At 44.2% G+C, this 26072-nt stretch overlaps 1 protein-coding gene across 1 annotated transcript; it reads right to left on the minus strand.

Annotated features, from left to right (window-relative positions):
• Positions 1-655: 655 nt before the first annotated feature.
• Atp12a (ATPase H+/K+ transporting non-gastric alpha2 subunit) lies at positions 656-23963 on the minus strand. The gene is made up of 23 exons (XM_051195629.1): positions 23888-23963; positions 22886-23035; positions 20706-20765; positions 18991-19191; positions 18130-18243; positions 17008-17142; positions 16787-16904; positions 16254-16522; positions 15094-15292; positions 14844-14953; positions 13407-13541; positions 10568-10760; positions 8437-8612; positions 7297-7433; positions 5903-6053; positions 4867-5035; positions 4633-4787; positions 3306-3429; positions 2981-3126; positions 2476-2609; positions 2180-2281; positions 1667-1758; positions 656-1508 (listed from the first exon to the last, which is right to left on the minus strand). Exons 1-23 carry the CDS (start codon positions 23894-23896, stop codon positions 1480-1482), a joined length of 3108 nt encoding a protein of 1035 aa, XP_051051586.1. The 5' UTR covers positions 23897-23963; the 3' UTR covers positions 656-1479.
• Between the last annotated feature and the right edge of the window lie 2109 nt (positions 23964-26072).

The raw sequence follows: 26072 nt of genomic DNA on the forward strand, positions 1-26072 counted from the left end.
TTTTTCCAATGCTCTGCTGCTGCCCAAAAGAATCCTGACCAAGGGACTGTGAGGCTTGCAGATTATCCATGGGCAAATAAGAGAAAGAACAAAACCACTGTGAGAGCAAGTTACCTTTTAAGTTTTAAGAGATCCATGAAACAAAAATACCTCTGATCTGCAAGCCCCTTGCCCAAGGACAGATAGTTCCTGAAATGCTGGAGGCTGTTGTCTATGGGAAATAACAAGCCACATGTTTTCACTCTCCTAAACAAGTTTGTTTGACCTATCCACACTGGATGTGTTTGATCACATATGAGCAAGAGGTTCACAGGCAGGAAATAGACAGGATGCATGCTTGGCCCTGATTGGACACGATGGGAAATACTTACAGCCACTGCAAAACTTAATTCAGGGCCATTTTTTCCCAGGAAAACCAGAGATGGACCTGGTCAGAGCCAGTCTACCTGGCCAGTATTTAATTAAAGCTTCCTTCAAATTTGACTTTAAACTGTGATGGTAGTTTTGATTGGTGGGATTAACACTACCCACCCATCCCACCAAATGCAAAGAACAAGTCCAAAATCAATATGGAAATCACATTTCATCTCCTTGTGTCCTGTGTGCTGCATTCTGGAAAACATCCTCAAATTATAATACCACAATGACACTAGGCTTTATAAAATATCATTTACTTAAAAACAAGACCTCACCAGGCCTGTCAACATAGTTATACATGTCACACATAAACACACCTAACAGTTACAACACAAAACATGACTGACATAAAATGATTACTGGCCAGTGCTTGGCAATGTTTCACTACAAATAAATATCACTATTTATGTCACAGGTACTCTCTGCTGATGTTAAATTCCAGCAAACAATTACATTTGTTGGGTAGATTTGGAGGTGGGGAGAGGGTTGTTAGGCCTCTATTGAGGGTAAAAAAGTGAGGCCTAAAGCAGGGCCGTGGTGTCACTCTCCTTTAATCCCAACACTCAGGAGGTAGAGGCAGATGGATCTCTTGAGTTCTAGACTAGCCTGGTCTACAGCTTGAATTCCAGGATAGCCAGGGATACAGAGAAACCCTGTCTCAAACAAACAAACAAACAAACAAACAAAAAAAAAACAAAAACAAAAACAAAGAGAGACCTGAGGAATTGAATCCTAGCTTAAGGCAGACCCAGCACAAACCTTGAACATACAAGGTTATTTAACACAGTGAGTTTTACATACATATAAATACATTCTTCCCTGTGCTGCTATCTGAGCTTCACATAATTTAAAATAAGGAGGCAGACATAGAGATGAAAATTCTGTATAAACAGTTGAATGTCAGCTAATACAAAGCCTAGGTATGCTTCCTACAGTTTTCTGTAGGAAAGTCCCTCTGGTGTGGGGTCTGATAGCATTCACATTGCGCAGAGATCTTGGGAGTAGCCAGACCTGAAGAAGAACATCTTATATGTTGCTGGGAGATCTGTGAGTGATATGGTCTCAATAATACATGTTCTTATCCCACCAGCCTGTGGACACAGAGAAGGGTAAGTGAGAAATATCCCGTAGCAGGCATCTCGAAAGCATCAACAATCAGACTGCTGTATACCTCATTAACCAGGTGCTTGCCTTGCACAGCTGATCTGGTTTCCAACTCAGAAAAACAAAAACTTATATCATTACTCACTTCCAGGGTAGAGCCTGATGAAGAGTTTTCGCATCTCATCATACACCCAAATCAGAATGGCATGTGGTATAGCCACAAACCAGTACTGAACCCTGGAAAGAAAAAGAAAAAAGTGAGCCCTGGCTTGTCTGAGAAAACCCAGGTCCTGGTCAATACTGGGAGGCATCTTTCTCTTCATTTCCCCTGCCTCACTAGAAATAGCAAATATATTACACCACACAACGCAGACCTGCTAAGCTCCCTATTTAACCCCAGATAGGACTGCTAAAAGCAGCATTGGCTTTGAAGGCAATCTGTTGGATGAGACTGGTTATGATCCAGTTAGGCCTGGAAATGCCTTTCTTCCTTTGAGAAATAGAAAGGTCAAGGGATGGGTTTCCATAGCTCGGGGTCCATTTAATCTTTTGGGGAAGATTGGAGAAAGAGCCTATGGGAACCCTTGTCTTTATTCAGGTTGTGATAGCTCAGAGTAGAAGCTGGCTTTCGACATAGTACCACTGAAGGTCAACTCACCTGAGCATGGTGAAACTCAGGGCTGTGACACTCCCGAGACCATAGGACAGGATCAGTGCCACAATGATCTGTGAGGCGATCCCCACCCATATGACTTTATTTCTGGAAAACACAGGGAAGCAAACAGATGTGGAATTTCCATGTGTCTGTGGACACGCATCCAGCAGACCATTCGACAGTCCAAGTTGACACCTCATATATTACAGGTGTGGGCTGTTAGAGAGTTCTGAGAATCTGTAGACCCTTGCTATCCCCAAGTGACAAGCTCATTACCCCGAGGTCAGGCATGGAGGTACCTGAAGAGCCCCTGCTGGAAGATGGAATTCCTCCGGGTTTTCCTGATGATCAAATCTGCAATTTGTTGGACCATGATGGCAACAAAGAAAGCCGTGTAGCCTGTGAATTCTAGGTATTTTCTCTGATACCGTGTCTGTCAAGAGGTAGAGACTGATGAGACCATGAGATCCCCTCCACCCCTCACCTCACCCCCCCCCACAGGAAAACTGAAATCTGACCCTCTTTCCAGACTTTACCCAGATGGTAAGGGAAAGACGCTGACTTAGATTACCCCATTGGGGGTTTGGATTGGTTACACTTCAACATCAAGTGCTGAATTAATGCAAAAATTGAGTTTGAGAGACAAGGCATCTCCTTAAAAGTCAAATCATTGTCATGAGGGATCTTCCATCCTAGCCTGTCCCATCAAGACCGTTCAGGGAAGTGGAGGGTGTATGACAGGATGGGTAGGCAGTGAGAAGAGGGAAGGGCCAGGTGATGCTGGCTGAAGATCTCTTGACTCACCCATTCCTGCCCGTAGCTATCTTCCAAGTCATTTATATCATCTGTTTCCCATGCTACCCTCAGGTTGATGAGAGAGGTAGGCCAAAAGCCCTGCTGTGCATAGACAGTGAAATATACAAGGAAACCTCCCAGGGCTTGCATGAGACCTGCAAGAATCAAAGATTCAGACGTGAGTGCTGTGCTGATCCCAGAGGGATGCTCAGTTCTTGTGCTCTTCTGGGCCATCCCCCTACCCCGCCTAGGACTGGACCAAGTTATTGGGAGGGCTCTTGTATAATAAGACATGGGTACAGCGATGACCAACAATGATTCACCCTCCTCATACCAATGTGCAGGTAAGAGTAGACAGCAAGCTGCTGGTTGACCAGTCTGTCTTTCTTCTTGTGGCGAGGTTTCCTATTCATAATGTCACTTTCAGCTTTTTCATAGGCCAAGGCAATGGAGGGAATCTAGAGAAGAAAAGACCCCATGAAACCAAACCCTGGAAGTGAGAGTGAACCAGAAGTGGGAGCAAGTGGGTGGTAGAGATGGGGAAGGCACATTGTCTATACGGGATTTGCAAGCTGCCATCTTTAAAAATCAGCCTGGTTTTGATCCTAGGGTATGGTCAGTGGCACCATGGTGCTTACTAGAAGCACAAATGAGGCCCCAAGTTTAAAAACAAACAAACAACAACAACAAAACAATTCCGTCTGCTTTTTAAAATCACCATGTCCTGGCGATTCTAAATATAGCTCATTATAACATAAAATGCCATCCTTCCCCCTTTGGCATGCATCCAGACCACAAAGCAATGTGGCAGAACTGTGGTGCTCTCACAGATCCTACCACTAAGAAATCCTCTAAAAGACAGGCCCCTATGCCCACATCCGGACTTCCCAATTTCCCAATTCTGGAGGTATGAGCTAAGCTAGAGAATTTGTATTTCAGAACTGGCCCACACTTGGAGGTCACTGTAGGATGAGAAAATGGACAATTGTAGAAGGGCTTGGAATATTGGAGTATGAATGCATTCTATTTAGGAAGGCTATCTCAGTTCCTCCCTCAAAGTCTTTTATTTTCTTCATAAAGCAGGGATCAGACCTAGGTGCCAAATAAAGGTGCTGTAGAAATGTGCCATAGAAAGACCTAGGTGCTGTATAAAGGTAGATAACAAGGCCATGGTCAGGGCTGCTTTAGCAAGAGCCCTGACAAAACAATAACAAGGCCAAACCCACTATTTCATTCATGTTTAGTACAGCACTTCTGGTTCACAGTTCTCTAAGTAGGCATGAGTTAACTGTGGGCTGTTTCCTTAAGGTACTAATTACCTCCTCCCCAGAGCATTATTATGTGATTGCTTCTCTGAACCATAGAGTTGAAGCTCATTGAGCTATAGCCCACTAAGCTATAAGATCTTAAAAATCTTGTTCTGGAGTGAAATGATTTTCATTTCCAAATACTCAGAACATATATTTCTAGTCCATTGCTGGGAAGCATGGTCTGTGAACCTGCAGGAAAGTGTTGCCTGGGATCTCACTAAAGATGGAGAAATGGCCACATGGTAGAGACGTATGAGAAGCATTGGCTTTGGCCATCATGTGGCTCTTGGTGGCAAAGGGTATGAGCTTTATATCCCTGGGGTTATTATCAGATCTTTTAGTACCACTTACAATGTCTGTACCCAAGTCAATGAACAGGATAGTAATGGTGCCAATAGGCAGGGGGATCCCAGAGATGATGTAGAGCAGAAAGGGGCAGAGCTCAGCAATGTTCTTGGTCAGGGTGTAGGCAATGGTTTTCTTTAGGTTGTCAAAGATCAGGCGACCTAGGGAAGAAGTGTCTCTTTATAGGACTTGCTTCTGGTCCCCCAGGCTATCAGGAAGACACACTGAAATGTTACTCACCTTCCTCCACCCCTGTGACTATAGATGCGAAGTTGTCATCTAGCAAGACCATGTCTGCTGCATTTTTAGCAGCATCAGAACCTGCTATCCCCATAGCAATTCCGATGTCTGCCTTCTTCAGGGCTGGAGAGTCATTCACTCCATCACCTGTCACAGCTACGACTGCATCCTGTGGGGACCAGTGAGAAAACAGGAATGAGGCAGAAGAGACTACAGGTCCACCAGGAAGCACTCCCCTACCCTCTTGTCTTGAGGCTGGAGAACTACTAGAGCCAAAATAAAGGTCTTCTGGGGAAGAAAAAATAAAGATGGAAAATCTTAGAAGCCAGGATAAGAAGCTCTGACACAGATGTATGCAAATGAAGAAATTAAAATAAAAACACCAGTGCATATTTCCAAGGAAAAAGTTTGGAAAACAAAACAAAACTGGCTGTGGTGGCCTATGCTTATACTTAGAGTACATGAAAAATTGGGATGGGAAGGTTGTGAGTTTAAAGCCAGCCTGGGATACATGGGGAAACCCTGACCCAATAAACAGAAGTGGGGGGGGAGAGATATTGGGAAAAGAAAATAGCTTCTATAGTGAACATGCACAGATTTTCTTGATGTTATTTTCCCCCAAACAATATGGACTATCAGGTTTTTATGCAGCATTGACATTATATTAGGTATTATGAATCATCTGGAGATGATTTAAATACATGGAATATGTGTAATTTCTATACAGATATTAATAAATTTATAAACGTAACTTGAGCAGTGGTGTGTTTTGTCCTTGTGGGTGTTCCAGAAACTACTTCCCCATATAGCTACCAAGTAATGACCATTTCTGTCTCACTTCCTTTGATATATATATTTATATATATATACCCTACCACAGTGGCATGTGCTTGAGTGGCTTCTCCAGAGCCCATATATGGCTGTGGCGTGGTCTCAAAGGTGAATAGATAGATCATCAATCCTCCTAATAGTTGTTCCATCTCTGCCAGTGGGTATCCAGGCCTTCCCAGTCGTCTAGGAGCTGCTGTTGACCCACCTGCCTCTGACAGCCCTCCACGATGATCAACTTCTGCTGGGGTGATGTCCGGGCAAATACGATTTCTTGGTAGTTGGTTAAAAGCTCGTCCAGTTGTTCTGGGGTCATGTCCTTCAGTTCCATGCCAGTCACCACAGCGGCTTTAGCTTCTCTAGAAAGGCCAGAAGAAACTGGGTGAAGCCAAAGGCCAGTTCTTGTATTGAAACCCAGTTCCAGACATGGTTTCTGTTTCAAGGTATTAGCTGAGGCTAAAACAGGAAACTATTTCCTGTTATCCTATGACAATGGGTATAAATGATCAATTAGCCTTTTCCTTCTAGAAACTGGTGAGAAATGGTGCTTTCTGGGGCAATGCTTTATTTACTACACAAGGAAAGTTACCTGGTAATTATTTATCACCTGGCATTTGTGGGTTCCCAACAGGCCTAAGTGCCTGGGTAATGTAATACATTGTTCTTTCCTTTCTCCCTGGATGCATCAAAGAAGCTCCAACTGGTAACATTCTATTGAATCCACCACTCTGAAGTCTTTGATTCATTATGGCATTCAAAGCCTAGGCAGCTCCTTCCCTGTGTGTCTCCTCACTAAACCGTTCTCCATGCCCCTACCCACCCACATCTCCTTGGCTAGATGGAAAGTTTCCCACTGATAGGGACAGTGTCTGTTCCAGTGTCTGGCATAAAGCCTGGCATGTAGCTTGAAGGAAACAATTAATAGATAAGTGAATAAGTGAGTGGATGGATGGAAGACAGACATGATTGGAAGGATAGAGCTTCCCTTCTATTTGTTAAGTAGAAAATGAGCATATATTTGCATGGCTACACATTATGAAGTCAACTGAATATACAAATAAATGCCTAAGATGCTCACTGCCAGGTGCTGGTACACATGAAACCAGAATTCTCACCATCCTTAATTCTACAACTGGGTCAATAGCAAATAATTCCTTCTGCTCTTTGTTTTTCTCTTTCTAAGCTGGGCATGCAGTTTCCACATCTGCTGTCCTGTGCTATATAATATTTTCAATCAATGATGCAAACCAATAATATCATATTGCCTAGTGATGCTATCCCAATTTCTCTAGACACACTCTTGGATATTCACCAACAATAAAATTACATTTTATATAGGGCATCACCTATTGTTAAGCTACACTCAACTCTACTTCATTGAATTTTGAAATACCAGACAAGGGTTTCAATGCAGTGCTTGGCATGAACCAGATACTCAATAAAATCTTCAATGAACAGATGAAGGTAAATTACAAATCAAGTCAGTATAGCTTTACCCTGGAAGAACGTTAGATAGAAGAGTAATTTGTTCCAATTAGCAAAACTCTTTAGAGTCAGCAGGTCCTATTGGGTAAAAACATGACCTTATGGCTCTGTGGTTACCTTTTGTTGACTTGTTCCACAGCGATACCACGGCGTTTTGCAATGTCTTCCACTGTCTCATTGTTGGCTGATATGATTCCTACGCTCTTGGCAATGGCTTTGGCTGTGATAGGATGATCACCTGTAACCATAATAACCTAGAACACAGACCACAGAAACTTGTGAGTAATGGCTTTGCTTTATAGGGACTATGGGCCAATATTTACTAAGATACTGCCTACTCTCAAAGGACTTAGAGAGTGCTATGATTTTGCTCATGGGCAATTCTAGATCTCAGGCACTGCTGTTTCTGAAGGAGGCAGTGGCCCTATCTGGACCCCCCTTCTGTCCGGGCTTTTTCCATATACCACCCTAGTGCTAGAGGAAGCCTGATGGGAAATGTCATTCTGTAAATGTTTTTCTTATTGGTTAATGAATAAAACACTGCTAGCCAATAGGAAAGCAAGATAGGCAGGACTAGGAGACAAAGAGGTTCCAGGGAGAGGTAAGGAGAGTCAACATGTAAGACCAAGAGAACAGAGATCCGGACCCTCACTCCGGTAAGATAGACCGCATAGAATTACTTAGATTAATAGAAATGGGTTAATATTTTAGACAGAGCTAGCCAATAAGTATTGCTAGTAACAGGCCAACAGCTTAATAGCTAATATAGTGTCTCTCTGTGTTATTTCGGGCTGGCACGGCTCTGGGACCAGGCGGGTGGAAGCCTTTCCCTTTGTTATAATTTCATTTGTAAAAGGGCCTATAGGTGTCCCCTAGAGACAGTCTTGTGCTATTTTTAACAGTCTTAATGCTAACACAGTAATAAAATTCATATTTAATTTCCATATCATGAAGACAAATGGATTATGGAAAATAAAGTACTAAAACTCTTCACTATTTATAAAGTCTAGGGAAATATAATGTCTAATTCATAGCACCAACAAATTTTTCTCAGGGTAGGTACTACCTTGTTTGGCTTATCCCACACAGGCCCTGCCTTGCTTTTTGAGGACAGTTACTGAAATTTTATCAGGGTTAAAGAAGAGATCCAAATCTGGAATTATGATCTTCACTTGAAGAGAACTAAAGACTGACCATCTCCTATGACAATTTTTCTTAGAAAGGGATATAACATATGGAGAGGAAAATGGCACTCACCTTGATTCCTGCACTCCGACATTTGCTGACTGCATCTGGGACAGTGGACCGAGGGGGATCAATCATGGACAGAAGCCCCACGAAGCAGAGGTTGGAAGTGGGAAAGTTTATGGTGTCTACATCAAATGGGTAGGTCTGTGGAAATTCTTCTGCTGGCAGGTAGAGGTGGCAGAAACCTGGATGAGGCAAGCACTTTGGAGTCAATGAAACCAGGATAAAGTATGACAAAGGATGAAGGGTTGGGGGCTGTTGTGTGGCATGGTGGTGGAGGATATGCTTAGCCTGTATGAGGAGCTAGGTCTGATCCTGAAGCAGGAAGGAGATAATATGATGATATACACTCAGTCCTTTACGTGTGCCACAATTGTTTAATCCCTTCAATTTCACAATGCATGTTTTTAAAGAAAGACACACTTCATCCAGTTCTTTCCAAAGGTAATGTCCTGTGTGCTTGTCAGGTGTTCTTTGCAATGCTCTAGAGATATAACAACCAAGATAAGTACAGTGGGACATGCTTTACTCCCAAAGATGACTGTTTAGTGGTGGGACCATCGGCTAAAGATATGAAACATAGCACAGACTGTAGCATAGAGCTGTACTTCAGCCATCTAGAGAGGCAGAACAGAACACGAATGTTTTCCAGGGAAAGAAGGTTTGAGTGATGAAACTATTTCAGGAAAATAAGGAAGTACCATGGAAAGAACTAACTCTTAGTCTCTGGGGAGTGGCAGAAAATTCAGTCTTAATTAAGATTAGTCCAGGAATAACCGGGTAGAACCATGCTTTTCTCTGAGCTATCAGTCTCTGGGGCTGAGGTCAATCAAAGGCATTCCCGTGTCTAATAGAATTCCCAGATCATGTGACTTCCATCAGTTTTTACATCGAATAATCATCACCATGGCTCACTGCTTCCCATATTTCAGTAAGCAGGTCGAGAAGTCAAACAGGAGGTTCCTAGAAATTACTCTAGTCAGTTGGATCCAATCTTTTGTTTAAAAGATTGCTTAGTGTTGTGGGTGTAGGGTGTGTTTAAATCATTAGCATCTCATCCATGCATTTTATCTGCTGTACAAACTCAAATATCCTGTAGAAACACACATTCCACACATTCCGAGTCACATGGCAGGCACTTTGATGGTGTTTAACGAACCTTATCGTCAACCCTGGACTGTGAATTCATCGGGCTATAGTTCTGAATAGGTGCCATTCAGTCAACCCTTAATTCTGATAGTGGAACACACCGCCCGTCATGCTGCTTCAGTGATGGAATTTCTAAAGTTCCTTCTACCTCTAATATTCCTTGTCTCAGTCCCTTAGTTTCCTTTTCCCTACTTATAAAATGAGGTAGGTAAGAGATTATTTCCAAAGTCACCATTCCCTTCTAAGGAGCCGCTGAGTTTTACTAGCTGCCTCACAAAACCCCCTCACTTGATCCTTCTTCATACTCCCACCACTTTGCTTGTATCAAATGCCCCCTCCCTTGCTCCATGAAATGAAAGCAGCTGTTTCTTAATGAGCCCAGCCCAGTGTCTCTCCTCTCACTGTCTCCACCAAGGATCCTCAGGCAATCCTGACTGTAACTGTGACCAGCTCACCCTTGTGCAAAGCATTCGGTACTCCCCCAACTGTAGGACAAAACACCAGTTCCTCGGCACATGTTTAAGGGCTCTACATCATAGCCTCAGTCTATCTCCCTAATCCTGGTTCCTGCACCTACTGCATCTCATCCATCCTGCAATGCTGCTTGAACCACTTGCTCCACTGTATGCATAAACCTCATCCCTTTCTTCTTCTTAGCCTTTGCAGTTCTCTCGTGTGGATATTTTCCCCTCGTTCCATCCAAATACTGCAACTCAGGGCCAAATTTAAAATGTGATTTCTATAAAGTCCCTGACTGTGTCTGGAATGAATCCCATTCTCTCCAGTGTAATTATACAACATCTTTTACATGTTTCTTGTTTGTATATTTTTCTTTTCTTCAGTGCTGGGGAGTGAACCCAGGACCTCACACATGTTAGGTAAATGCACCACATTTTTCTTTACATGATCCATGTGATGCCATGGCTACTTTGCTGGCTAAAGGGACTTCTTCATGACTCTCAGATGAACACAGATGTTCTACTACACTCACCCAACACACGCTCGCCCAGGCCTCCCAGCTCCATGTAGGCTGTGTGGAAGGCTTCAGCAGAGCTCTTGTTCAGAGGCTGCTCCTGGCCGTTGATCATGATGGTGCTACACTTCTCTAAGATCCTCTCAGGGGCCCCCTTCATCACCATGAGGAAGCGCTTGTCATTAGGGTCCTCTGTCTCATGTATGGAGAGCTGGGAGGGCAAGGATTAGGCAGGTTAGATATAGCATTTTTACCTTGGTTCTTCCAATTAGCAGCAGGACAAGCAGGGAAAACATTGTCTTTCCTTCAATTTGCCCTCAGAGAGTAAAAGAAGAGGAAGAATCATGGTACCCCCAAACATGGCCTATCCTTTGGTATTTGCAATTAATTAAAAAGCTATCTCCTAGATTTGGACGACCCAGACAGGCATGCTGAGCTGGAACCCACATTAGGTACAGCTTACATTTCAAACAGACACTGGCCCTTTAAGACCCTCGGAGGAGGCCAGATGCATTCCTCAGGCTGAACAACCTTTGGACAGAGAGGGTCCTTATCTCACCTCTCCTTCCCAGTAGTGAGCAGCCATCTTTTGTAAGTGCACATGTATATAAATGTCTAGGTTAGAGGACAAACTCAGGTGTTGTTCCTTGGTGCCATCCACCTTGTTATTTGAGGGTCTCTCATTAGCTGGCCAGGCTGGTTGGCCAGTAAATTCTAGAGATTTGCCTGTCTCTGCCTCCCTGACCCAGCTTTTGCAAATGAGTTCTGTAGATCAAACCCTTATCCTTGTGTTTGCCAGGCTCTGCTGACTGAGACATCTCCCCAGCTGTGAACAGCCACTTGCAGATATTGAGCTGCCAAGGACAGTAGGAATTCCTGTGCCTCTCTGTTTTATGAACAATCTAGTTTTACTATCTGGACATGAAGGAAAGCAGTGGAAATTTGAAGAAGGCATTGTTATAAGCAGCCTTTATGAGCCAGTGATGCATCAGAGTTCATAAGTTTAACACAAATATTCTTGATCCAGTAACTCTACTTCTAGAATCAGCTTGTTAAGGTAATCATCCTAATGAAACATGTATAGAGCATTGTATATCATTGTGCCACCCAGAGACAGACAGACACATATACACAAAATAATTTCAGAGAGACTTGGTTTCTATCTATACATTATCTTTATTATAATTATCATCTTCTCTCACCTATCTATCTTCTATCATCTATCTGTCATGCTGGGAATTAAACCCAGGACTTCATAAATACAAGGCAAGCACTCTACCACTGAATCAAATGCTCAAGAATAGGAAGCTTTGGAATCTTTTTGGAGAAAAGATATAAAGAAAATTGCCACCATTCTGGGATTAACAGTTGATTCCAAATAGGTAGTTGCTAGATTCTGAGTTATTAGAAGTGAATATTGTTAAAAGCAATAATAGAAAATAGGTTTGTCAGTTTCCTTTTATCGGTGACCAAGAAAAGACATATACCCAACAAAAACTCAACCCAACCCAACCTAAGCCAAACCAAAGAACCTCCTGTTGACTACTATCATCACCTTCATTTTCTGGAGTATGGCTGAGCTCAGTGGCAGAGCTTGTCTTACACATGTGAGACCCCACATACAGTTCAACCCCCCAGCACCACAAAGAAAAGCTCTAGAGTCATGTGTGGTGGACACTTTATGCTCACACAATGATGATGTCACCCAGCATGACTACACTTTATTATTATTCAAAGCCCAAGCTCCATGGCTTACCCTCAGCATGGGATTCTATAGGAAATCCTGCCTGTAGCAGGACACTAGACAGGCAACTTGTTGGTCTGAATTGAAGAGGCTAGAAATGATTGATTACTGCCTATTGATGTAGTGATTCAAGGCAACTAAACGATGATGGCCATGTTCTTCCTGAGCTGTGGGTAGAAAGGAGGTCCCTAGCAGTGGCATATGGAGTAGGAATCAAACACTAAGTAAAATAAAAACATTTGGCTGGTCCTCAGAAGGACGTGTCTTCTTCAAGGGCAATCTTAGACAAGCTTTTTTCATGTGGCATGCTTGACATTTCAGCATCTGTGCAGTAGACTCTGTAGATTCTAGCAACTGTCAAAGCTGGTTGGTGCCACTTACACACTGTGAGACTGTGATCTGAACATATTCTAAGCATTCTATTTCTACTCTGTAAATTTGGATTCATTGGTCCTACCTCATAAATCAGTTATAAGGATTAAATTAGATAAAGTATATGATTTATATAGTTAGTTCTCATATCCTTAGGAGATTGGCCCCAGGACCCAAGTATATTAAAATCTAAGTTGTTCCTCATGCCCATTATATTATAGGACATAGTGTTTACACAGGCCCTAGGCATATTTTCCCTGATCTTTAAAGAATCTCTAGATGACTTATATTCCTAACATAATACCAGTGCTATGTATTCAGAAAGTGTTCCAAGCCTCCCCCACTCTCTCTCTTTCTCTCTCTCTCTCTCTCTCTCTCTGTGTGTGTGTGTGTGTGTACATGTGAACATATACGTAGGACACATGGATTACTCTTAGGAACAGCAGACCCTAAGAAGCTCTTTGCCTTTTTCCTCTACCCTACCTCAGGGATGGCAAGCTTGGATTTATGTCTTTGCTTGGTCATTAAAAGAAGAGGAAGAGGAGGAGGAGGAAGAAAATAACAACAACAAAACTGGAAAACCTGACCTGAGTTGACCAGATGCTCATGCCTATACCTCCACCCCTCCAAGGTTTTTCCAGTCCAGGAGTGGTCTGGAATACGGATTAACAAATGGATGCATACAGTAGAAGTGTTGTTCTAGTAACAAACAAGTATTGCCAGTTGTGAAGGAAAACTCACCTGAAATTTATTGGTAGAATTAAAAGGAATTTCGGCTACCTTGTGGTTTCTTTTTCTAATTTCCATCACATCACCCAAAACAACCTCGGAGAATTTTAGAAGAGCAGTTTCTGAGGCATCTCCTACTACAACTCTCTGGGAATCAAAAGAGATAAATGTTTATAGCATATCACCTAATTCTGCGACTGTTTCTGACTGTTGCCTTTAGCACATACACCAACTAACAAGGGTTGACCAAGCTTAGCACCAGTTGAAGAAACAAGGTCTCATCACATGACTCTGTGATTGAGCGAGGACTGTGCTAAGAACACAGATCAATGGTGCCACCTACAGGCACTAGGGAAGTCTGAGCTAGTGGGAGTTCTGTGGGGAATGGGTACTTCCTGAGCTGTGGCATAGGTGAATAGTAAACAATCAGGGGTAAAACAGCCCTACAGACTACAGCCAGGATATCTGAATCTTCTTCGAATCCCCCCAAGACAGCGCCCCTTACCAGCAGGAAGTAGCTTGGAAAGAACGACGTCCAAATTCCCAAATATTGTGTATAAATGTTTGTTTTCATTTAATTGGACTTTGTTATATAAAATTAAATAAAATTAAAAAAATAAATATATATATATAAAAAAAAACAAAACAAAAACCTTCTAGGAAGCAGATTGCTAGGAGCAGAAGTACAGGTGTTATGGTAAGACATGGCGGTCCCTGACAAGTAGTTCTGTGGTCAAGATTCAAGTAGCAGAAAACAGAATCTCACAGAAAAAAAAAAAAAAAAAAAACTGAGCAAAGCTTGGTGAAGGTAAAATCAACCTGTGTTTAAGGAAAATTGGTGGCAAATGAAAAAGATGAAAGGGAAGGATAAAAGCAGGGAAGCCAGTGAGGGGTGGCTGGGCAATTTAGATGCAAGGTACTGATGATAATAGAAGCATGAAGATTATTGACCAGAAGCCAGGCTGGGCACAGGTGGAGAGTGACAAATATAAGCTGCTAAGATGCCAACAGGGAAGAAATTCCAAGGGGAAGGGAAGAGGAGGAGAGGAAGGGGAGAGAGGAAAAGAAAGAGGGAGGGAAGGAGAGGAGGAGGGATGGAGGGATGGAGGGAAGGAAGAGAGAGAGGAGAGAGAGATCTGTGTTTTATAACTTCAGCAAATAGCATTTTTGTATTGAAGAACTTTGATTATGTCCACCTAGTTTCCAGAAGTTAGGAAAGAAAATTCAAGACACATTTACTTGTAGGAATGAGATGGAGTTTGGATTTCTGCAAAGCAGTGTAATTTCTCAGTGATGGATTGAGTGAAGATCTGCTTGTCTCAGGAGTCAGGTTTGCTCTTACCACAGCAAACTCTGTACAGGTAGAGACTAAATCAAGCACCCAAGAAGAACACACAGCGTGAGCTTGTGCTGCCTGTGACATAAGACCAAGAGTGGCAGCAGCTTTACCTTCATGATGGGGACACTGTCTTGGCCTGGCCTGAACTCTGCTCGGTTACACAGTGTTATTATCTTGGACAAAGAAGCCCAGGTCCCAGAGCTTTGGTCAAAGGCTTGTTCTAGAACACAGAAAGTACTGTGGTTAAAGTGGGTACTGGGCCTACCATGCCCAAGTCACACGCTTCACATAAGACCAGAGGCTCAGTCAGCCCTTTTGCTAGGCCCTTTTCTTTGGGCTAGACTGCTCCACAAAACTCACTTGTCTGGTTTTCACTTGTATCTGCCACAAAGATCTGGTTGTCAAACCACAAGTGAGCCACAGTCATCCTGTTCTGGGTAAGGGTGCCGGTCTTGTCTGAGCAGATGATGGAAGTGGAGCCCAGGGTCTCTACGGCCTCCAGGTTCTTCACCAGGCAGTTCTTCTTAGCCATCCGCTTTGCTGTCAGTGACAGGGTAACCTAGCAAGAGCAAGGACAAAGATACCTTGGGGACAATCATTTTGAACTCAGGTTATCTGGGACTGACATTCAGGAGAGAGCTAAGATAAGGTTAGGTGGCATTACAACTACAAGAATGGATTAGTGAGCTGAAAAGCCACCCACCCGCAAAGCTCCATAATCCATATCTTTTCTTAAAAAAAGATTAAATGAAGGACACTTTGTCTCTATATTCTTTAAAGGAAGTGCTCTGGAAGGACACAGGCAGCAAAGACAGGCCATCTAACTATGGGTGGAACTCCTGCAACTCAAAAGAGAGCTCAAACCACCAGGGTGGGATAAATTACTTGCTTAGCATTCATGGGGTGCTAGCTTCAATCTTCAGAACCACAAAACACAAAACACAGGGATTGAGACCCAAACTCAAAAACACTCTGTCTTTGGGCTGCCACCACTCATGTAGTTAAATAATAACAAATGAGCCTTCACCCCTCCCTACCCCATGGGCCTTCACAGCAGGCCGGAGAGGAGGGAGCTTTGTCAGAGGACTGAACCAGATGGGCCTGGGTAAAAGGAGACAGGAGAGCCACAGCTGAGTTTGAGGTTAGTTAAGGAAGGGGTTAACTCCTTCATAAATAAAAGGGGTGGAGGAGGGGAGTTTAGAAAATAAATCAGAGGAATGCATTGCCTCCAGAAATTCTATAATGGGGCTTAAAGTGTTCTCTTCTCTAATTATTAAGGGGTGAAACAACCTATGTGAATTAAGTGAGACCTCCTGAAAAGTTAAAGTTCCCAGGACAATGCGTCCAGATGTTAGAAACATCACAATTCTTTTTTGGTCAGCCACTGTATGAAGCTTGTCTATTCAGAATATCCCATGGTAGTCTCTGGTGGGGATATGGGATGTGTTGCTCTACTGATGGCAGAAGGCGTGGCTCTGCAGCCAGTGGTAGGTACAGGCTGCCTAACAGCATAAACTCACAGTGACAGTGGCCAGGAGGCCCTCAGGTACATTGGCCACAATGATGCTAATGAGGAAGATGATGGCGTCAAGGACATAGTACTTCATGCACACTGCGATGATGAAGAAAATGACACCAATGGAGACAGCCACCCCTGCTACAATATGGACAAAGTGCTCGATCTCAATGGCAATGGGTGTTTTCTCACTTCCAACACCTGAAGCCAAGGATGCTATGCGACCAATGATGGTGCGGTCACCCGTGTTGATGACAATGCCAGTTGCGGTGCCTACAAGGGAGGAAGACATTTTACTCCAGGCTTTCTGCTTGCAGCCCTCTCTGGTGGCCTAGTCAGTGAGCCAGCACATGACACCAAGGCTAACATTAGTTCTCTGACAACACAAAGGCTAACATTAATTCTCCAGGCCCCTCGAATCTGCATTTCTTCCAGGGAAAGCTTTTATAGCAGGAGACTGGAGAAATGCAAACCTCAGGCCCAAGAGGGAGAGTTGATACAGCTAAGGCCAGCACCCATGGAGCCAGCCAGCCTTACCTTCCAGGCACGTTGTGGAATAGAAACCTATGTTCTTTGTTTCCAAGGGGTTTTCATGGGTAAACTCGGTTGAACGAGCCTGGGGCTCAGATTCCCCAGTGAGAGATGAATTATCTACCTGAAGTTCAAAAGTAATTCAAAATTAGCTACTTCTTCCTTAAAAAATAATGTTAAAATAACCCCCAGCATGCTTCTCAAAGAAAATGTTCCTGGATACTCACTTTGCACCCTTGGGAAAACACTAGTCTGATGTCTGCAGGGATCTGGTCTCCTCCTTTGATCTCCACAATGTCCCCCACTACCAACTGCTCTGCAGGGATGATCTTCTTTTCTGAATCTCTGATGACCAGAGCTTGCTGTAGAAGAAAGGCATGGCAGACGCCTAAGCCCCTGGCGAGCTAGCCTTTCCACTGTCTGTACCCTCAAAACCCCCGGGGGGGGCTCAGGACTCCCAGCTGTCAGAGTGGTTAGGTTAAAACTGAAGACCACTTCACATGGGTGTTAAGACCCTGAGAACTAATTTTTCTTGATGTCTGTACTTGGAACCAGAAGAGTCTACCATTGCCTGGCAGATATGACCAAGGGAGATGATGCCACGGAAGCTCCCTGCCTGGATGGCCAGGCAGGTGACAACCAGCCAAAGAGCTGGACTCCTGAAATGGGGGAACCTTATTTATTTATTTAATGTTTATTGGTGCTTTGCCATATGTGTCAGGTCCACTGGAACTGGAGTTACAGACGTGGTGAGCTGTCATGTGGGTGCTGGGAATTGAACCTGTTTCCTCTGTAAGAGCAGTTAGTGCTCTAACCACTGAGCAGTCTCTCCAGCCCCTTTAATGAGGGAGTGTCCTGCTCCTTTGTCGGTGCTGTAGGTGGTATCTCTTGTACACAGAATCTTAGCTTCTAGCTGCTGGTTCTTTCATTTGGGTTCAAAAAGTTTCCTAGCTGTAGACACAAGGATTCCTGGGAGGAGAAAGGGGCACTTGGTCTCCATAGGAACATTTAGGGCAACAAGCTCTGAAAGCAAAAATAGTCACAAATAGAGTAGACTGGATGGATCTCCTTGAATGTCAGTGAGGAATAGTCTAGAGTCATCTGAGTGGTTGTCCAAAATGGTTCAGAAAGCATGCGCAATGATTGATGTTCAGTCCTGCTTTTCCCTACACTGAGCATTTTTACTTTATCTCACTTTAGCCCTGTGGCCAACTCAACCCTGTGATGAACTAAGATTCAGAGACACCAGGTAATTTGCCTAAGATTTGCCAGACAGCAGGGAGTGGGGCCAGGGCTGCCTCCTTACCCAGAATTCAGGAAGAGACCAGGGTCTGGCGACTTCTACTCACCTGGGGAATCATCTTACTAAAGCTGGCCATGATGTTGGTGCTTTTGGCTTCTTGGTAATAAGCAAAAATCCCCGTTAAAATAACGACCAGGATAAGTATGGCACCCAAGTAGACCTAGGTGGGGAGGGGAAGCAACAATCAGAAAAACAAGGGGGTAGTGACCTCTAACCCAACAACCCCTAATCTGAAACAGTCTAGTATGACTACCGATGTGGCATCAAAGTGGAAAATTCCTGCCTGATCTCATGTGGCTTGTCACAAATACAGAGATACTAAAAGTATTGCCAAGAATTACCTTCAGGCAATGAAGGCACAGTAACAAATTTTGTGCTAATGTTAAGATATCTTGTTTTATATAGACACATATTCAAACCCCTGCCTCAATCTGAAAATCTAGAATATTTCTTGTCACTCATGTTCCTTGCAATCAATCACTTTTTGCTCCTGTGCCCAGCCTGGGGACCATGGATATGCCCTCCAAAGATGTGCCTATCTGGTATTTAACACCAATGATCCCATACAACACCTAGCTTCTGACAGCTGGTCTCTTTCTCTTAGCATGGTGTCAGCCAGTCCAATTCTGTGGTGTGAGCAGTATAGCTACCCTCCATGGGAAAAGGAGAGAGATTAGCTTTGAGGAAGGAGAGTTCCAAAAATATCTCATAGTGCTCTTTCCACTCGTTACAGACTAGGTATTTTGTCTGTATTCTAAAATACAGTTTCACAGGTGGGAGAATTCCTGATTTTCCCACATTCATCACTGCCTGATAGAATAGCTTTATCCTAGCACTGTGCCCACTGACAGCCTCAATAATGACTGCTTCTCCTTGTAACCAAGTGAAGCCCAGGATGGTCACTTACACTGTCTAGGGATGCAGAATTGTTGACATACTGGATCACATATGCAATCCAGCACAAGATGGCACCTATCCACAGAAGGATGGAGAAGCCCCCCACCATCTGCTTGAGGAACTTGATAATCTCTGGAGTTTGCTTGGGAGGTGTAAGGGCATTGGGCCCATCCCGAGCCAGGAGCTCTGTAGCCTTGATGCTGGAGAGTCCCTGAAACAGCCAAGAAAAATGCACATAGAAACACACAGTTGGTCTTCATGTTTCTGCAGGTTGTGCCCAACACTGCCCAAGGCCCTGGGTTTGTTCTCCCAACTTCTACTTTTTTGGGGGGCAGCAAAAATTACTTTTGTTTTTATTGGTTAGGTACCATGTGATATTCAATATGTATAAATTACAAAATGTCTAATTAAATCAGGTTAAATATCTGTCTCAAATAGGCATTCCTTATTTTGGATGCAAGCTTTAGCTTGCACCCTGAGCTAGGAAAGTCTTCTACCTCTTAGCTATATTGCCAACCCTTTTTACTTTTTATTTGGTTAGCCCATACTGGCCTTGAACTTCTGGTGCTTCTGCCTCAGCCTCTCAAGTGCTTTGATACACACATGTGTCACCACACCCAGCACAAACTATCATAAACATTATCTTGTGCATACCTTTTCTTCCTAATTATGTGTAAGTTAGAGGCAACAACATCTCTTTTTTTTTTTTTTTTTTTTTTTTTTTTTGTCTGCTCTCTAGGATCTAATGCTTTTGCTTGGTAGTGACTCAAATATTTGTTGCATAATTAGATTCTGAGCTAACACATCATGGTTTTACACCCTGCCTCTTTTTCAGTAATTCTAGAGATAGTTCTGGTAGCACAGCCAGTCTTCCACACTCATAGATTCTGTCAACCATAGGGTTACCACCACCTACTCTTACTGCCAGTCCAGTGTGAATCACATGATAATTTTTTTTCTTGTTTTCATTTGAACAAATGAATATTCATCTTCTGACAAGAGGTTCAAACTTGGGCTAGAGTTCAGTGGTTAAAGGCACTTGTTACTCTAGAAGATGACCCGAGCTTGATTCTCAGCACCCAGGTAGCAATGCACAACCTTCTGAAACACTTCCAGGGAACCTAATGCCCTCTTATGGCATCTACAGGAATTGCATGCACTTACATACACATGCAGCCAAACATTCATACACATAAAATAAAAATAAATAAATAAGTGCTTTTTAAGAAGAAGCTTAAACTTTTGAAATTGAACTTGTATTTGAACTCATAGAAGGAGGCAATACTGTGTAGTGAGGAATTTGTAAAGTCCTATGGGTGTACAGCATGCTCTGGTATCTTGGGCTCTGAAATGGAGACTCTGGATCCTTAGTTTCTAACAATGGCCTCCCCAGCCTCCAATTAAAAAAAAAAAAAAAAAGCCGCGTGCACTGTTTTACTTCATAAAGCAATTTCTGGTCATGACCTTGAGGAAGGTCTATATCACTCTGGGGACCACAGTTCTCTTGTTGGATATCTAGCTCAGTGAAAAAGCCTAGCTTGGGGCCTTGGGTCACACACCAGCTCCAGCAGGCCAAGTGGCTTATCTCAGGATCCAGTGCTACAGAAAATGAATATAGTCTCATGGGTGTGGCCCTCAGTCAACCACAGCCTGAGCACACCAGCATTCCTCTTTGTACAGTCAGGATGCTTGTTCCCCCAGACATTCAGTACCCTGACAACTTACCCGAATGATGCTTGTATCGTATTTCTGTTCCAATTCCGTATTACTGAGTCTGTGGTCATCCTGCAATTCACAGAAAGAAGGAGTAAATGGCGTCATTCCAAATTTGCCACAGAGACCAAGGTTCCAAGGGATCCAATCATGTCACAAACTGCAGGACTTTTGTGAGAAGCTTGAGAAAGTTGAAGGAGGTCAAGAGGATCCTTTCTTACAATGAAGTAGGAACATAAACTGATACAGTATTTCAAGGTACTCAAAGAAAAAGTTCTCAGCTAGGCAGTGGTGGCTCACACCTTTAATCACAGCACTCTGGAGGCAAATGCAGGTGGGTCTCTGTGAGTTCCAGGACAGCCTGGTCTACTAAGTGAGTTCCAGGACAGGCTCCAAAGCTACAGAGAAACCCTGTCTCAGAAACAAAACAAAAAACAAAACACAAACAAAAAGAAACCAACATCAAAACCACGATCAGGCATTGGTGGTGCACACCTTTAATTCCAGCACTTGGGAGGCAGAGGCAGGTGGATCTCTTTGAGTTTGAGGCCAGCCTGGTCTACAGATCTAATTCCAGTACAGGCTTCAAAGCTAGAGAAACCCTGTCTCGAAAAATGAACATACACACACACACACACACACACACACACACACACAGAGAGAGAGAGAGAGAGAGAGAGAGAGAGAGAGAGAGAGAGAGAGAGAGAGAGAGAGTTCTCGTCATAATTATAGGGAGAGCTGAGCATGATGTTTGATGCCTGTAATCTGAGGACTTGGGAGGACCACACAAGAGTATTGCAAATTCAAGGCCAGCTGGACCACATATCAAGTACCAGGCCAGTCTGAACTCCATAGCAAGATCCTGTCTCCAAAGATAATACAGGTAGATAGACACAGACAAAATTTAAAAATAAACAGACTTATGAGAGGATAGAGGTATATTTAAGTAGCAATCTCAAGGGAAAACAAGTATGTCTTAAACACTAAAGACACACAGGACATAATAATTCTTTTTGTGTATTATCTAGTACTGTTTTTTGCCCTAACCTGTCTCTCTTAATCCTCTCTACAACTATAACAGATAAGCATCACTCCCAGGTCTCAGAATGTAGCTCTATCTGGCCTTGAACTCACGATCCTCTCACCTTAGCCTTCTAATTGCTGGGATTGAAGATTAGTGAAAGTAGGGAAATGAGTGCCAGTCACATTGAGATTTAAACTTAGCCCAACTTCTGAGCTATCTATCAGATTACCTGCACACAGCAGCCCTAATAGCCAGCTGTTAAATGTTTCACAAGCTCCCCAGGAAAGATAAACAACTCTGCTTTGTTGTATTTGTTGATCCCTCACAAGGATCGGGCCATGCCAAGTTTCTGGGTAGTGAACAATTGGCAACCTTGCCTGAATGAGTTGGTTGCATCAGTCCAGCCGTAGTCCAGTATGCGCTAGGCTTTTGAGGTCTGCCCATGGACTTGCAAGGATAATCCAGAAGAAGCTTTAGCTCCCTTTAATGAACATCTGTTCATTAAAGAGGTCTGCTTTAATAACCCAAAGTCCTTCCTTCAGAGAAACTTACTTATAAAACATAGCTCATTTCCCCCTCACAGCCCTTGCAAACTATTTCCCATTTTATATAGGGAAAATGGGGGCAGTGTAGTTTCTGTGGATCTAGCTTGTTTGTGCCCAGTTACAGATCAGTCCTAGAGAAGAGCTTAGATTGAGCCTGGCCAGGCACAGGTCTCTACCCCTGAAGCTGTTTTTCCAGGAACACATCAGATCTCACAAGGCCTATGGCTTTGGTTTTCCATCTTTGGAGGCAGTAGCTCAAATACTTTTACTTGCCCTTGGAAGATTGACACATAGTTATTTATGTCTCACAGAAGCAGCTGAAAAGGAGAGGGATGGGTTCTGCATCTTGGGCTTTAACTCCCTGTCCTATCTGGGACTGCCTCAAACCAGGATATAGGAATCTGACAAGGATAGACTGATTGGTGTCAGGAGGACACAGGAGGACTGGTCAGAACAAGGAAAGATATTATCACATTTGTAACAACAACACACAAACAAGGAGATTAGAATCCTCCTGGGGTGTTCCAAGATATGGAGGCCAATTTTCTTTACCAGAGGGAGGTTACAGAGACAAGTTCTCAGGGGATAGGGGTGCCAGACCCTTTTGCCTTCAGGGGACTGACCAGATCAAGCTCTTTCTTAAGTTCCTCTTTCTCGTGACTCTTAATGGGTTCTGAGTCCTTGTTCTTCTTGAACTTCTTGTCATCCCCCTGGTCTGTCTGATTGACATCTTTAGTTCCATTGAGCTCCACAGAATAAATTTCTATTGTTTTCTGGAAGAGAAGCAGAGGTGCAATATTAGCCCCAAGTAGGTTTTCTCAAGGAGGTGCCCAGTTGCTCCCAGAGGATGAGGAGATTCCCACATGGAAGAAGAGTGCTGGCCTCCTCCTCATCTGGAGAGGAAGTGGAGGACCCAACTGTGGGAAGTCTCCCTCCTTCCCTTCCAAAAATATTTCCCTTCCTCTCTGTGGAGACCGAGGCTTGGTTGGCACAGCCCTGGCTAAATCTTTTCAAGGACCCCTTCTGTGGGGTGAGGCAGGTGGAAAAGTTAGCCAGTTTCCATAGCACCTTGGTCCATGGGTCACAGCAGATGTATGATTTATTTATTTTTTTTTAAACAGGCTTACTGTGAGCATGGCTTTTCAGGTCACCTTGCATCCAACAGAAGCCTAGCATCACCTCCAAACAGCAGAGCAGGTGCTGTGTGGCTGGCTTGACAACCAATCTGGGGACTCTTCCAACACATCCATACTAACTTCTATACACTGCCAGCCTTAATTGCCATATATATTCTTGGCGGCTGGGAGTGAGTTCAGTGTTAAGACTGCCCACCCCCAGCCGGGCGTTGGTGGCCACACCTTTAATCCCAGCACTCGGGAGACAGAGCCAGAAGGATCTCTGTGGAGGATCTCTGAATTCGAGGCTGCCCTGGTCTACAAGAGCTAGTTCCAGTACCAGCTCCAAAGCAATACAGAGAAACCCTGTCCCGAAAAACAAAATAAATAAATAAATATGAACTAAGGCTGCCCGCCCCTGTTATCCCGAGACCTGCCAATTCTTTTTATTTTCCCAGAGCTTCCCGATGGTCTTCTAAGGTCCCCACTAGACGTGGAGGCTGCTCTCACCCGGCGCATGCTGTAGCTGGTAGTCCAAACCGCTGGCAGACCAATGTGAGGCACGGGATGTGGACGTGCTCCGATGAGCCTGGCTGGGGTTAGGATGCTCCTTGCTTTATAGTGGCACGCCAGGCGGTGATGGGAAGAGGTAGTTCAGGTCTGGCTGTGGCAGCGGCCGGCCGCAGTCGCGGCGGTGTGCAGGACCTGGTTCCTGAGAGGTGATGTTGACGTTGCAGAGGCAGGCGCAGACCAGGACTCTGCAAACACCTCAGCGGCCGGCCGATAGCCAGCCTCTGTGCCTGGGAGGTGGCGTGAGCCTTAAATGCGGCGCGCTCCGCCCACGTGCCTGGGGCAACTCAGCTCACTCGACTGCGGACGCCCCTAGGGTATGAAACCGAGGGCGCACAGGCCTGGGTGGGGTGGGATTGATGACCAGAGATCTGAGAATTTAAGGTGGGGGTCCTTCTTGATACCTGGCTGGGGAACCCGGGGTCTCCTTTAGGGCGGGGTTGGAGACCGCGCTCAGCCAGTGTAGCAACAGCAGTGGCACGCTCCAGGTGCGTGCAGCCCCAGTGTGCACCAGGAGCTCTTGTCTGTCTGACCCTGGGCTCCTGGAAGCCCAGGGAGCACCCATGCCCTTATCAATAAAGGAAGTTATTAAAGCGTGTAAACGGGGAAGGGGTTGGAGGGTTGCAGTTTCTAGTAGCAAATATGACCTGGCAATAAATACGGATTCTAGAGTGGATTTACATAGGTAAGTGGTGCTCCGGAGCAGCCTGTGCTAAATGCCAAAGACTTTAAGGAGCAGCTGAATTACTTTGTAAAGGTCCAGAAAAGAAATAAGAATCTTCACTTTTGAAACAATATTGGAAGGAGAGAGTTTAAGAGGACCCGGGGGCAGGTGCAGGGGCTTTAGGAAGGTTAGATCAGAGCTCCTAGGCAGGAGCAGGCTGCCAGTGTATAGAGCTCAGGCTTTGGCTTTGGCTGTGAGCCTAGCCTTTAATTTACTGAGCCATCTCTCCAGCCCTGGGTGCGACTTTGATGACATTGATGGATAGCTCTCTTCTCCACGATGTTGCTCACAAATGCTTTTCTTTTGGCTCCCTCCTGCCTGTCCTTCCTTCTTCCTGCAGTCCAAACGGGCAAAATTTGAAATCTAGGGTTTTCCTACTTTGGACCAGGAAGACAACCAGGAGTCCCAACTCTTAAGGACTGGGAAGACTCTCTGGGATGTCTGGGGTGTAGATACACACCACAGATTCTTTTTGTTTGTTTGTTTTTGGCTTTTCGAGACAGGGTTTCTCTGTAGATTTTGGAGACTGTCCTGGATATTTCTTTGAAGACCAGACTGGCCTGGAAATCACAGAGATGGGCCTTCCTCTGCCTCCAGAGTGCTGGGACTAAAGGTGGGCGGGCACCACCACAGATTCTTTGGCAACTCCACAGATTCTTTAGCATTGCAAGGGGTGTTTTGTTCTAATCCAGACTGCAGCAACAGTGGACTTCCAGAGAGCCGGACATCATCTTCCCTGATTCCTCCAGCGGAGAATGTTATTCGAAAGAAAAAAAAAAATTGCAGATAAGGAAACAAAATCTATGTGAAGCAGCTGTTCACAATTCACTTGGGGTCTATTTCCCCTGTTCCCCATCCCCCTACCCCCAGGGTCATGTGGCTTTTATTTATTTCCAGCTGTTGTAACCAGTCCCTAAGTCTGGAACCAACCTAGGCTAGAGAAATGAGTTCACAAAGAGCTGTTCCTACCTCAAGGCCAGAGAATGTGACATATTGGCAGGGCTTCAAACATACTATTTAGAGTACTTAGGAGGTGGCTAGATGTGTCTGTGTCAAGTGTGGGCTGGCATGAAACCAAACTGGACAGCAGAGTTTCCACTGTCAGCTTCTTGGGGACCTCCTAGGTTTTTCAGAGTTGAAGTTCTGCTCAGCTGCTGGGTCTTGCACAGCTTCTGTCAGGGACAGTCCTTTAGCTTCTTGGCCCTTGTGGCAGTCCCTGGTGTCATGTGATGTCTGGAAGTCTTGATTCTATTGAAGAAGAAAGACGTGAAACCATAATCTTTGCTGCTTCTAGTGTTGAAGTGACTGGAGAGATCTTTACCCAGGTCATGGATTTTCCCCATAGGCACAAACTCCTCTTATTTTGGCTGCAGACTATGCTCCATGGTATTCTGGGCAAAG

Source organism: Phodopus roborovskii, unplaced genomic scaffold (genome assembly GCF_943737965.1).
Source record: "Phodopus roborovskii unplaced genomic scaffold, PHOROB, whole genome shotgun sequence".
NCBI classification, from domain to species: domain Eukaryota; kingdom Metazoa; phylum Chordata; class Mammalia; order Rodentia; family Cricetidae; genus Phodopus; species Phodopus roborovskii.

Bases quoted from the DNA above. Each gene is read 5' to 3' on its own strand.
- Atp12a (XM_051195629.1), bottom strand. The intron at 2,610-2,980 runs GTGAGTCAAGAG...ACCTCTTGACAG, and splicing joins ATAGCTACGGGCAGGAATGG to ACACGGTATCAGAGAAAATA. The intron at 1,759-2,179 runs GTGAGTTGACCT...TTTTCTTTCCAG, and splicing joins CTGAGTTTCACCATGCTCAG to GGTTCAGTACTGGTTTGTGG.